Raw genomic sequence first — 14,168 nt, forward strand, 5'->3', positions numbered from 1 at the left:
TTTTTAAGATTTTAACTGTACAGTACTTTCTCGCTGAGAGCTCAGTTTGGCCTATTCTTTTCGACAGATTTTCAGAAGCAACTCTGAACGTGCGGTTCACGTGGTACGCGCCTGAGGTGACTCAACCATTACGGCCGTCGCGGTGGCCAAGAGGGCATTGCTTTTGAAAATTGGCCGAAAAGAGCACTTAATTCCCAAGCCTGGCATACACGATGAATACTTTTCGCTATTCCCACCTCTTCTATCTCACTCTTGTCCTGCGAAAGTGAGAGCGAGTGAGAGGGACTGAAAGGGAGCGAGGAACTTAAAAAATATGAGAGTCGTAGATTAAATGAGGGATTAAATTAGTTTTTACTTTTTAGTGTATTTTTATTTTTTTTGAAGTCGGTTTTAATTGTTTTTTAATTTTTTATGTTTTGTCTTTTTAGTTTTATATATATTGACACAGCATGCTTAGGAGATATGCGTGTACGTACTTAACATAATAATAATTAGGTGATAATAGTCTTTATTATTATCCAGAACTGGCAAAATAATGAGCTAATATTGATGCAGTGTAGGATGGGACCATCTTCCTCTTTTGAATAAAAAAAAGATCATCAAAATCGACCCATATGCTGAGTAGTTATGCGGTGACAAACATAAAAGAAAAATACATACGGGTCGAATCTATAACCTTTTCCTCTTTGAAGTCGGTTAGAAATAAGGCTACAACGTTAATATGCCGCACTGTCGGTCGTTCCTGCGGAAGCGAGCGCTCTTGTTTGTATCCCCACCCGCCGACATAAGTGACGATAGCACCCGAAATCGAACCGAGGTACGCTGACGCTGCCGAAAGTGGCTCCGTGTGCACTAGGTTGGCTCTTATTTACTGTTGGAGAAATTTTTTACGTAGAACTACGTCCTTCCCCGTACTATATAGGTACGCAACGGTTATGGGGATGGGAGGGGGGGGGGGGGGCAATTTAAGACTTGAATGTCACGAAATATGCAACCCCGTTGCGCCGTTACTGCTCACGAAAGGAAAGTGATAGAAAGATGATTTTTGTACAATTAGATAGACGAAGGAGCACTGCATCTAAAACTATATGAACCGTTATTATCAGTTGAATATGAGCGAGCTTGCAGCGTCACGAAAATTAACGACATTTGATTTGATTTCAGCTCGACGCAGCGAGCACGGCCCGGCACAATGTAATGTATGAATGTATTTCTGGTTCGACCGCGCGGTGCCGTTTTACCTTCGCCGGGTTTCGCCGGTCGCTTACGCGATGATTCACCGCTTATTCGATAATTGAAATTCTTTATTTTCTTCATCGAATCAATATGGCAGTGATACCAATCCATTCCTTATGTTTTTCCGATGAAAATCATAAGAAATGTTATGTGAATCGGACTGTTTTCAACGAATCTTATTTTACATTATGCAAATCAATTTTTCACACGATTTCCTTAATTATGGTCCGAATTATGTCGTTCTTAGGACCAATTTCATCGGGAAAACATAAGGAATCGAGTGGCGCCACTGTTGCAAAGATTTCATTAGAAATGCAGAATTCGAGATTCGTCGCTGCTTAGTGCGCAACATTGCATGGTTCCGCTGATTCGAGTATTGAAGACCACGAAACACAGCGAGGCGCGTAATTGCCCTAATAGCATTTATTTGTTAAGAGTTTGATGGGCCAATGACGTGTTATCCGTTGGCCAACTGTTGGAGCGTCGCGCTGTTTTTAAATGGGCCAACGATTGCATGCAACGCAGGCCCTTATCATAAAGGTCTAACTGAAGGTTTCTTTCCATAGGCCCAACTCAAGGTTTCCTTCCATAGGCTCAACTGAAGGTTTTTTTCCCATAGGCTCAACAGTTGAGCCTCTACAATAAACCAACTGTAGGAAGACAGTTGGTTATACTACGCTCCAATAAAAGCCTTATCAATCTCTAAAAAAAAGTAACTACAAAGTACTATTTTCTGAAATTTTTATTTGTTTACATACAACGGATCTTTAATGGTAAATTTCCATATTAATAATAGGATTACAAATACAAGTATTACTTTCACAATACATAGTTAATTAAAGTAAACATTTCTTACGTACATTAGAAGAATAAAGAGATCACACAATACATCAGCACGATTACAGGGCACACATAAATTGGTAGAATTATGAAACAATGATAGACTCTGATTTTAATCGCTATTAAAGATTGTTGGAAATAATTTGGGCACCTCACGTGGTGACGTCACAAGGATATGAAGCATGAGTGTATTAACCGGTATGCGAGCATTACGAGCGAGGTTAGTTCGTAAGAATACGGTGAGAAGGAAGCATTGTAAGAATAATGAAAGATAATAAAAGCAAAGTTGTTAAAGTTAAAAATATAGTATATATTTGGTGCAGGCTGTGTTTTAGTCAACAGGTTATGGATCCAGTTCAGGGCTAAAATCGAACTGAGGAATAGAATTGAACTTAAACACAGAAAGAAGGTTAAGAGAAGGTTCTAGAACGTTCCACGAAAGTACGTGTCGAAGCACAAAGGAACAGAATGTTGAAACTGAGTTCAGAAGAGCGGCATCAGGTAGGAGAACTGAACGATGCAGACAGCTTTCCTATGTGGAAATTTCAAATAAGTATCCTTCTAAAAGCAAGCGACAAATTTGAATTATTAACGGAAAAAAGGAAGGAAGATGGCAAAACGGGAGAAAAGAAGGAAGATGAAAAAAACAAGCAATGGATGGTCTGGCCCTAAAATGCTAATTCCCAGAAAATAATAACAATGACGGTAGATAGAAAAATATTGACACACGTAATGTCATTTAAAACAGCACATGAGATGTGGACAAAAATCTGCTTCATGGTCGAGAGAGACCACGAACAACTAAAATGTAATTTGCTTCAGGAATTTTTCAGTTTTGAATACGACAAAACTGCTGATATAACCACGCATATAAGCAGACTGGTTAATATGACGTACAAACTGAAAAGCCTGGACAAATCAGGACAAATATTGGGAACCCTACCGCTAGGATTCAAACACTTTAAAAGTGCATGGGAGTCCACAACCAAAGAAGAAAGAACGCTCGAAAACCTGACTGCCATACTTACAGCAGAGGAAGAAAGAATAGCGGATAACAAACCAGTTAATGCAATAGCATACAAAACTAAAGAAAGAAAATGCTACAAATGCAACTCGACGGGACATATAGCGTGGCAATGCAAGTATAAACCTAACTATGAAAATAATAAAGAAAAAAATTTCAAATGCAATAAAGTAGGACATCGAGCAGCGATGTGCAAACAAAAGGCAGAAGGCAAATTTTGCTCTGTCTGCAAAAAGACAAACCACATAAAAGAAAACTGCTTCTTCAAAAATAAAACTGAACAAGAATCGAGTAAAACGACTAAAAGAAATAAAGTTTCCTATCTGGCGAGAGAAGTAGGAAAATCATAGGTAGTGCACTCTGGTACCACCACTCATATGACCAACACAACAAAAGAACTTACGAACATAAGAAAAGTTAATTCCACTGTTGGAGTGGTGAAAGCAAACGAGACAATGAAAGCAGAAGCTGTGGGGTGTCTAGAGTCTGAAGAATGCATACTAAAAAACGTGACGGTAGTTCCAGAATTAACAATCAATCTCCTCTCAGTTGCAGAAATTGATAATAAGGGAGAAAGAGTGATATTTGAAAAAGGAAAAGTAACGATAGCAAGCGATAACAAACAAATTCTGGTAGGAAAAGGGACCGAGGAAGGACTGTACAAAGTCAAATTAAAACCAGAAAAGAAAGAAACTTGTGAAACAGTGGCACAGGAAAATGGGACACTTAAGTAAGGAAGGAATGACAGAACTCCTGGGAATGTGCAATCGAATAAATATCGATAAAAACAAACTAAAAAAAATATGATTTAACATTTGTGATATATAACTTCCGTTTCCGGTCGCGTTGGGTGAAAGGAGTGCGAATTGTGAGTGGTATAGTGGTGTAGGGTAAGTGTGGAGGGAAAGTGAAAGGGAGAGTAGAGCGCGAGTGTAGAGGTGGAGGGAGAGGTGTGGAAGAGACAGGGATAAGAGGGAAAGGGCTGGGAGTGAGGGTGAAAGGGATATAGAAGGGAGAAGAGAAGGTTTGGAGGTTAGGTGTCAGAGGTGAGAGAAGAGTGGCGGGAAAGGACTAGGAGAAGTGACAGGGGTGACACCTATCGGAGAGGACAGGAGGTAACGGTGCTGGTAGAGAAGGCGGGAAGTTTTGAAAAGGGGATAAGGAGAGAAGAGAATGTTTAAAGGGAAGATCGGCGGGAATGTGGCTGGGGGGACCGGGGGAGAAGGGCAGGTGGGTGGAGAGAAAAGGGGAGCGAAATGTTAAAGGAAAGGACTAGGAAGGACAGTGGCAGTAGTGTGGGGAGCAGTGTGGGGAGCTTAGAGAGTGGTGGGGGAAAAAAGAGAGAAAGGGAGGAGGAGGTGGGGAGCGTAGAGAGAGAGGGGAGGGGAGGGTTTAAGAAGAGCGGGAAAACGGAAAGGTCACCAATAAAAGGGTATAAAAAGGGGAGGAGCAGGGGGGAGGGGGAATGGAAGGAGTGATGATGGAGTTAATAAGGGAGATAAGGGAGATGAAAGAGGAGATGAGGAAAGAAAGGGAGGAAAGAAGAAGGGTGGAGGAGGAGTGGAGAGGGGAAAGAAGGAAGTGGGAGCAGTGGATGAGGGAAGAGAAGGCGAGGAGGGAAGGTATTGAGGAAAAGTTAGAAAAGTTAGAAGGAAGGGACAGAAGGATAGTGGAAGTGATGAAGAAGATAGAAAGCTGGGAGAAGGGAGGAGGGCAGGGTAAGGAGGGGGTGGAGGAGGGTCAGGTGGAGGAATGGAAGCTGAGGCTGAGAAAGCTGGAAGTAAAGCAGGATAGAAAGGAGAGAGAGGGAAGGAGGAATAACGTTGTAATAAGGGGATTGAAGTGGGAGGGAGGAGAGGTGGAGGAGGGAGTGAAGAAGCTGTGGGAGAGTATGGGGCTGGAGGGGGTGGGTATGAAAGAAGTGGCAAGGATAGGAAGAGTGGGAGAGGATGGACGAGGAATGGTGATAGTGAAGTTGGCGGGAAGGGAGGAGAAGAGGAAAGTAATGGAGGCGAGGAAAAAGTTGAGGGACGGGAAGGAGAGGATTGAGGACGACCTCACGGAGGAGGAGAGGAGAGGGAAGTGGAAGATAGAAAGAGAGGCAGAGGGGGATGAATGTTCAGGTAGGATACATGAAAATGTGGGTGAATGGGAGGATGAGGAGGTGGGATGAAATAGGCGAGAAATGGATGGAAGAGCAAGGAGGGGGGGAGAAAGACTAAGAGGGGGAGGGGATATGGCAAGGGAAGGAAGATATAAGGTGGCCTTTTGGAATGTGGCGGGGGTGAAGAATAAGGATGTGGAGTTCCGGAAGGGTTTGGAAGAATGGGATGTGATGGTGTTATGCGAGACGTGAGTAGAGGAAAGAGACTCGGAGAGGATGAGAAACAAGTTGCCAAATGGGTATGTGTGGGAGAAGCAGTGGGCAAAGAGAGAGAGTAAGAGAGGGAGGGCAATGGGAGGAATGATAATAGGGGTCAGGAAGGGACTAGAAATAAGGGAGGAAGAAGGGGGGAGAAGGAGGGGATAATGATGAAGAAGGTGAGGATGGGGGGGGGAGTGGTGGAGAGTGGTGGGAGTGTACGTGAATAAGGACTTACAGAGGAAGCTGGAGGAGTTAAAGGAGTGGGTAGAAGGGGGAGAGGAGGGAGTGAGGGTGGTGATAGGGGGAGATTTTAACGCCAGGACGGGGAGCGAAGGGGGGGAGATTTGGGGGGGAGATGAGGAAGAGAGGGGATTGGAAAGTAGGAGGTCGAAGGACAGAGAGGTGAATGGTGAGGGGAGGAGGATGTGTAGCTTCCTGGAGGAGAGGGGGTGGGGGATATTGAATGGAAGCATGGAGGGGGACGAGGAGGGGGAGTGGACATACACAGGAGGAAGAGGGAACACGGTCATTGACTATGTTTTGGGGAATGAGGACACGAGGGAGAGGGTGGAGAGATTGGAAGTGGCTGAAAGGGTGGATTCGGATCATCACCCAGTGGTAGTATGGCTGGAGGGGGAAGGTAGGGGGGGTTGGGGGGGGAGAAAAAGGGGCCAGGAAGAGGGTCAGCAAGGGGGAACTGGACAGAAAAGGGGAGAGAGGAGTTCATTAGGTTATTCGGTAAGAGAGAGGGAGGGATCAGGGGAATACAGGAAGAATGGAGGGAGTTGAGGGATAGGATAAAAGGGGTGATAGGGAAGGTGGGGCAAGGAGGGGAGAGGGGAGGACGGAAGGGGTGGTGGGATAAGAAGTGTAGAGAGGAGAAAGGGGAGATAAGAAGGGAGTTGAGGCGATGGAGGAGGGAGGGTGGAGATGGGAAAGAGTATAGGAGAAGGAAAAAGGAGTATAAGCTTATGTGTGAGGGGAAAAAGAAGATGGAGGTGGAAAGTTGGGAGAAGAAGGTGGAGGGGGTGAAGACAGAAGGGCAGGTGTGGAAAATAGTAAATAGTGAGAGGAGAAAAAGGAGGAGGGTGGAGGAGGGGATAAAAATGGAGGAGTGGGAGGACTATTTTAGGGGATTATTGGGAGGAGTAGAGTGGAGGGTGAGAAAAGGGGGGAAAGAAGGAGGGGGAGGACGAGGAGGGGGAGTTAAGTAAGGAGGAGGTGAGAAGGGTGGTGAGGAAATTGAAGGATGGGAAGGCAGGAGGGGGGGATGGTATAGTAAACGAGGTGTGGAAGTATGGGGGGAAGAGGTGCAGGAGTGGCTTTGGGATATCTGTAATAGGGTGTGGATGGGGGAGGGATGGGTGGAGGAATGGAAGGAAGGGGTGGTGGTTCCGGTGGTTAAGAAAGGGACCGGAAAGAGGGTGGAAGAGTATAGGGGGGTGACGCTAACGCAGACGGCGTACAAAGTGTACGCTTCTGTGTTGGCGGAGAGGTTGAGAGAGGAGGTGGAGGGGAAGAGGTTGTTGCCACCGAGTCAGGCCGGCTTTAGGAGGGGAAGGGGTTGTATAGATAACATCTATGTATTAAATTATTTGATAAATAGACAGGTGACAAGGAAGGGCAGAAGGATGATAGTGTTCTTCATCGACCTAAAGGCGGCCTTTGACTCGGTGGACAGGGAGGTATTAGTGAAGGCGATGAGGAAGAGGGAAGTGAGAGAGGGACTGGTAGAGAGATGCGAGGAGGTACTGAAGGAAACGGTGTGTAGGGTGAAGGTGGGAGACGAGATGGGGAGGGAGTTCTGGACTGCTAGGGGAGTAAGGCAGGGTTGCCCACTGAGCCCGAGCTTGTTTACGCTGCTTTTGGCGGACTTAGATGAGGAGCTAGAAAAGGGTGGTTGGGGAGGGGTGAGATTGGGGGGGAAAAAGGTGTATACGTTGGCGTATGCCGACGATGTAGCGGTGGTGGCGGAGGATGAGGAGGGTATGAAGGGCATGATGGCGAGGTTGCAAAAATACATGGACGAAAAAGGGCTATAACTCAATGTAGGAAAATCAAAAATAATGAGGTGTAGGAAAGGGGGGGGGTGGAGGAAGGTGGCTTGGAGGTGGAAAGGTAAGGAGGTAGAGGAGGTGAGGGAATTTCAGTATCTGGGTTATACCGTGATGGCGAATGGGGGGCAGGAGATAGGGTCAGGAAAGCGGCGGCGGTGATGGGGCAGGTGTGGGGTATTGGGAAGAGGAAGTTTGGGAAGGATTGGGGGAGAAGGGTATGGTTATATGATAGATTGGTGTGGGCGATGGTGGGGTATGGAGTGGAGATATGGGGATGGAAGGAAAGGGACAGGGTGGAAGGGTTGCAGGAGAGATACTTGAAATGGGTGTTAGGGGTGGATTGGTACACACCGGGGTATTTGGTAAGGGAGGAGCTGCAGCGGGACATGATGAGGGGAAGGGCGGGGATGAGGGCGTGGACGTATGAGAGGAAGTTGGAGGAGGGACAAGGGGGAGAACTGGCGAGGGAATGTTGGGAAGAGATAAAGGGTAGGGCGAGAAGGGGAAAGGTGCTGGGGGGATGGGAGGAGGAGAGGAAAGGGTTTTTCAGGAGAGGGGGTGGACAGTGGGGGATGTGGAACGGGTGAGGGAAAAGGGGGAATTGAGGGGGGAAGAGTTGGTCTGTAGGGGAAGGAGGTTGGAGGAGGCGAATAGATGGGAGAGGATTAGGGAATCAAAATACAATAGGTGGTATGGAATGGTAAAAGAGGTGGGGATGCCGGGGTATTTGAAGAGGGGGTGGGGTGAAAGCAGGTGGAGGTGAGTGGCAAGATTTAGGCTGGGGAATGAGATGAGGGGAGGGAGGTACTGGGGGGATGAGGAGGAGAGGAAGTGCAGGGTGTGTGGATGGGAGTCAGAGACATGGGAACATGTGTGGGAGGTGTGTGCGGACTGGGGGGAGGGGAGGGGGTGGCAAGAAGTGGTAAGGGAGGTGTTGAGTGACGAAGGAGGTGGGGAGGACTGGATGAGGAGGGTGGAAGAAAGAAGGGGGGGTGGAGTGGAGGAATGGAAGATTAAGGAATGAGAGTGACAGGAGGCGAGCGGAAGCGGGAGTCGGATGGTAGGGAAGGAAGAGGGGAGGAGGAGGGAGGGGCGGGCGAGGCGTGCGTGCGTGCGTGGCGGGGGCGAGAGAGCGAGCGGGCGAGCGGAATAAGTTGAAGTAGATTTAAGAGCGGATAGTTAATAAGGTTTTGTAGATGTAAGTGTGTAAGAGGATTGTAAACCCCGAGGGGACGCAATAAAGACTACTACATTTGTGATATATATGAAAGCAAAACAAGTAAGGTTAGAATTCTCAGAAACAAGGGCAAGGGCAACGAGGCCGATTCAACTCATACATACAGATGTGTGCGGACCAATCGAAGCCAAAACTTAGGATGGAAATAAATATAGTTTCTACGCAACTATACGCACTACGCAGAGACACACCTGCTGAAATACAAATCAGACGTGCAAGAAGTTCTGATAAATTATGTAAGCAAGGTAGAGGCTCGATGGTGCAGCAAAGTGTCAAAAATAAGGTACGACAATGGACGCGAGTATATAATAACACTAGTTTACAAAATTAAAAAAAATGCGCAGCAGATGGCATTATTTTTTTTTATGTAAAATGGCCCGCCGATTCCGAAATTAAGGTCTAAAAATTTTTCTGTGGATTCGATTTCGAGATATCGACAGATGAACTTTTTAGCTGTCTGTCAAAAAGGTAGTCCCACTTAATTGCGAATATCTCTTGTTTCGAATTTCCGATTTAGTCGAAAATTATATCAAATTAAAGATAATTGAATCACCAACAAATGTTTCTGACAAAATTTGCAAATCGGTTCAGTAGTTCGAGTGAAATCGATGGAAAAATGTGAAAAAAAATCATTTTTTTCGATCGAAATTGAAATCGACAATTCATTTAAGGGGTTATACCTAGTCAGGTGGCCGAAAAGAGGCGAATATTTGTGAATTTTATTTGAAGAAGCGGAAGAGTATATTTTTACAAAAAATTTTCCGCTTAAAAGAGTAACATTTAAAGAACATTTGGTAATTTTTTCGTAGAAAAATATTTACGTTTATAATAAAATGACAACCGACATCCAAGAAGCATTTGTAAAAATTTGGTTTTGCGGTGAGCGCTGCCATTCGGAACCAGATTATATAAAATCAAAAAACAAAAAATATTTCGTTAGTATATTAATGTATCCTCAGGTTGACGGAGAGAATTTTCCGAAATATTAATTTAAAACAAAATGGCGGCTATTTGAAGTTGAAATCCTGATTTTTTCGTGCAAAAATCACAATCTCTACTTTGGACACTCATATTATTAGATATTATTGCGCCGGGGCGATCTCATCGCAGGACACTCCGACGCAAAGAAGTGGAATAATAATTAGACGGACGCACACACGACTGAACTATATTGTTACACAGACCAATAGTTTACAAAGGCGCGACCCGTACGTCCGAACGCCACGACGTTCGGTACAAGACCGTCTTCTGGTCGGCCACCCGATCGTCCTCCTCAAGGGAGCCGACCTTCTATCTTCAGCTGCGAGGACCAGCAGGCTATGCACGGGCCTATACCCGGTGCTCGCAACAATATCAACATATTCTCGTTGAACCATGACCTGAGCGGTCTGCATTGAACCTTCCTCTTCTGAATGAGGACGAAATGATCCTCATATAAGGACGAAAAACATTCCCGTGACTGCATCCACAAATACGAGTTCCGCCATTTTTACAATAATGCAGAGCAAGTCACGTGACAAATTTAGTTTAGGTAGTGGATACGACATGGCGCCTACTCGGAGGACTGCAAACGTGGAATCATAGCAAAACTGATGCGTTAGCTGAATACATGTGCCACAGTAAAAGCGTGATGCAGTCAATGTATGCATTTTCGTACGATTGTAGATTAGGTTATATGCATTTTAGGCATACACTGACTAGGAATTGTTACGAACTGTATACATTTACTAAATTAACGCTTTTACCGTGACACATATATCACTTGAAATCGCTGTCGAATTTATGTTATAATTATATGGCTACATTATTTAAAGAAAAATATATAAAAAAATTATGTTAAACGATTTTATTAAAAATGTAGTAAAAACTAAATTAAAATGCACTAAAAACTAAAAAATCATTCTTTTTTTTTGTACTTCAATTTTGATGGCGATATACTACGAATGCCTGCAAAGTTTTAGTTTTACTATTCGTACATACGTGACGGATCATTTCTCGATAAATTGTGTATTTTCGGTAATCGTGATGCGACTAGTGTCCCGAATGCAACGGTATTTGTCGTTCTTTAGAACGCTAGTGGCTCATTTCAAATCGTTTGGATTTATGGTTATGGCTTATATTTATTGATGACTGGGTAATTCTTTCACCCGCTCGGGCTTTTTTTTAAATATAGTTGTTTGAGATTCATCTAGTTCACCTACCCACCACACTCTGCTCCCGGCAGCACCTCTTGGGCAGCTGAGCTCATGGCTGATCTATAATTGATCGACCACTCAAGATTCACCACATCAATCGATCAACCAATAAGATGTCCCCACGTCGATCGATTCTCGAGAACATTCGAGACGACGCGTAACGGAAATCTTCATCCTTTTGAATCAATCTTGTTCACGTAGCGTGCGGTGAAGGACGTGTCGTAAGCGATTTAGTATTCTTTTACAACTCGTGAATCTTAACGCTCATCAAATCTCAATATCCAAAACTGTTATTTGTGTGCTCAATCTTTCAGTTCAAAGCTAATTTACGATCTCAGGATCTTGTGTGGTCGGTTATACAGGGTGTCCCACTAAGGAGTGGACAGCGCGATATCTCTTAAAGTATTGTCGATAAAAATATAAAAAAAATAGGGAATTGCATGGTTCGAGGGGGCCCATTTATTAGCGCAAACGAATTTTGTTTTCGATTATTATTTTAAAAGATACGATGGTCAAGTTCGGTTTTTCAAATGGAACTATTTTTTTTGAAGACCTGAGTTGATAGTGCGTTCCAAGACAAATTCAATAAGCTTTAATGTATACACTTTATTTCCACTGGTTTTTAAGATATTGCGCTTGCAAATTTACTGATTTTCACTGCAAGAAACCCCTCTGGAATGGCAAAAACCGGGGGCGGTCTTACTGGCGCCACGGGTGGCACTGCCTGTTGAAATGGATACTTACCTGCCAAAGGTCTACGCCAGAAATGGCAGGCCCAAAGGCTGGACAATTCTTTTCCGTCAGAAATGCTACTTAGGTAGGTACATCTGCGGTGTCGAGAAGCGCATCGTTACTTTTATTTCGCACTTGCTTCTACGCTTGGATGGCCGGTTCTTTTGGGAGGGATGCAAGTTGGATTGGTTCTGATACAATCTGCTCCCTATGGTTGAAATTTAGTCTAGCAACTTTCACTGCTCCTAACCTAACCAATCCAACTTGCATCCCTCCCAAAAGAACCGGCCATCCGAGCGTAGAAGCAAGTGCGAAATAAAAGTAACGATACCTACCTAAGTAGCATTACTGACGGAAAAGAATTGTCTAGCCTTTGGGCCTGCCATTTCTGGCGTAGACCTTTGGCAGGTAAGTATCCATTTCAACAGGCAGTGCCACCCGTGGCGCCAGTAAGACCGCCCCCGGTTTTTGCCATTCCAGAGGGTTTTCTTCCAGTGAAAATCAGTAATTTTGCAAGCGCAATATCTTAAAAACCAGTGGAAATAAAGTGTATACATTAAAGCTTATTGAATTTGTCTTGGAACGCACTATCAACTCAGGTCTTCAAAAAAAAATAGTTCCATTTGAAAAACCGAACTTGACCATCGTATCTTTTAAAATAATAATCGAAAACAAAATTCGTTCGCGCTAATAAATGGGCCACCTCGAACCATGCAATTCCCTATTTTTTTTATATTTTCATCGACAATACTTTAAGAGATATCGCGCTGTCCACTCCTTAGTGGGACACCCTGTATATTGCCCTTCTCTATCCGACTTACTCCTTCCATTTAAGACTATTAGGCCAAGTTCTTCCATTGTTTCGCACAATATTCTCCCTGCTCTATTTACTGTGCTATCCTTTATTTTCCTGGTATTTACAAACTCTGTGCCGTGTGTTACAATTTCCTCCACTTGGTTATAATCTCCTATTCTTGAATTGAAGTCCCCGCCTACTATCATTGGTGAATGGAATCTTTCCTTGACTTCCTTGAACACTTCTCCTAATGTTTCCAGTAAGTGTTCTGCATTATTCCCCTTAATGTATGTATTGCACACTATGTACTCTCTTTGGTTGCACAACAGAATACACAACTCCACTTGTCCTTCCTAGAGATTTCTCTTTGGTTGCTTCCTTTGTTATGTATTTAAAATCTTTTAGGAACGATGGCAAATGTACTTGTGCTTCAGTCTTAAATGTTTCACTTAGGCATATTATTGCACTGTTCCTGAAATGTTCAGTATAATCATCTATATCTAGCTTATGAAGGTTCGCCAGTCCATGAATATTCCAAAATATAAATTCCATTCTGTTTGAATTCACCTTACTCTTCCTGGATTTTCCTTCCATACTACCGAAATAACTTCTCTTTAACTAATCCCAGCCCTTTTTTTTCATATCAGCGTCTCGTTGTCTATATGAACCTTTTGGTAACCTATCTTAGTTCTTTCCCCTTGTTCTCTTTGCGTTGCTGCGTATGCAGCTATTTCCCTCTGTATCTCTCTCTCTGCTCTGGTGTTAAGTCATCATCGATGTGTATTCTTTCACCTTTTAGCACCTTTTTATTTGCTTTTATTTTCAGTTTATTTTCCCAATCTGCTAGCTTGACTTTTATTAATTGGTTGTTATTCTTTGTTTTTGTCTCTTGTATATAGTCTATTTCCACTTCCATTCTTAGCTTATCCTTTAAAAATCTCCTAGTTTCTTCTTCTACTCCATCCTTTATTTGCAGTCCTTTGATAATAATAATACTTTTCCTTTCCTTCCTTCTTCTGCTTTCTTCGGTTTCTTCCAATACCGCTATTCTTTTCTCCATCTTCGCCCTTTCTTCTGTCCACCTTGTTTCCTTCTCTTCCATCTTTTCTTTTAAATTTGACATGTCTCTTATTAGATCTATTAGGTCCGTGTTTTCCTTCCTTACTTCTTTTAAATCCTCTTTCATATTTCTCATTCCACCCGACATTTCATCCATCTTATATATCAACTGTGTTAATAACCTAACCTAAGTTAATAAACTTCATTTTCTGGGGACATCCCCTCATCTATTTTTTCTTTTCACTTATAATTCCTTACTGCCAACGTAGAATATTGTAGCATAAGCACATTTCAAGTAAATAAAATGTACAATGAATTTTCTTCGTTTGCACTACCAGCAGACTTTCCGTTTAAATTTGTACAAGTGCAACGCAACAGCTTAGGATTTTGTTAGAGAGTAGATGTGGTTTAAAGGCAATACTGAATCTGAGAAATTGCTGATTTATTCGTGTTGTTCGGCAGATACGTTATAATTGAGGTTTGGACACGAGAGGTCATCGAAAGAAGAATTCGAGGAAGCAGAGAGAGAACGGGAGTACAGAGGAAAGATAAAGAGCGAGATGGGATTGTAAGGGGGGTCGGCCGTGTTGACAAGAGCGTCACGACTGAGGCGTTAAAATCAGCTGG

The 14,168-nt window shown here is 43.7% G+C and overlaps 1 protein-coding gene across 1 annotated transcript; it reads right to left on the bottom strand.

Moving 5' to 3' along the window:
* Positions 1-12,494: 12,494 nt before the first annotated feature.
* Positions 12,495-13,712, bottom strand: LOC143370501 (uncharacterized). Its single transcript, XM_076815744.1, has one exon. It carries the CDS (start codon positions 13,696-13,698, stop codon positions 13,210-13,212), a length of 489 nt encoding a protein of 162 aa, XP_076671859.1. The 5' UTR covers positions 13,699-13,712; the 3' UTR covers positions 12,495-13,209.
* Between the last annotated feature and the right edge of the window lie 456 nt (positions 13,713-14,168).

The sequence above is a fragment of the Andrena cerasifolii genome, chromosome 6 (assembly GCF_050908995.1).
Source record: "Andrena cerasifolii isolate SP2316 chromosome 6, iyAndCera1_principal, whole genome shotgun sequence".
In the NCBI taxonomy this organism is placed as follows: domain Eukaryota; kingdom Metazoa; phylum Arthropoda; class Insecta; order Hymenoptera; family Andrenidae; genus Andrena; species Andrena cerasifolii.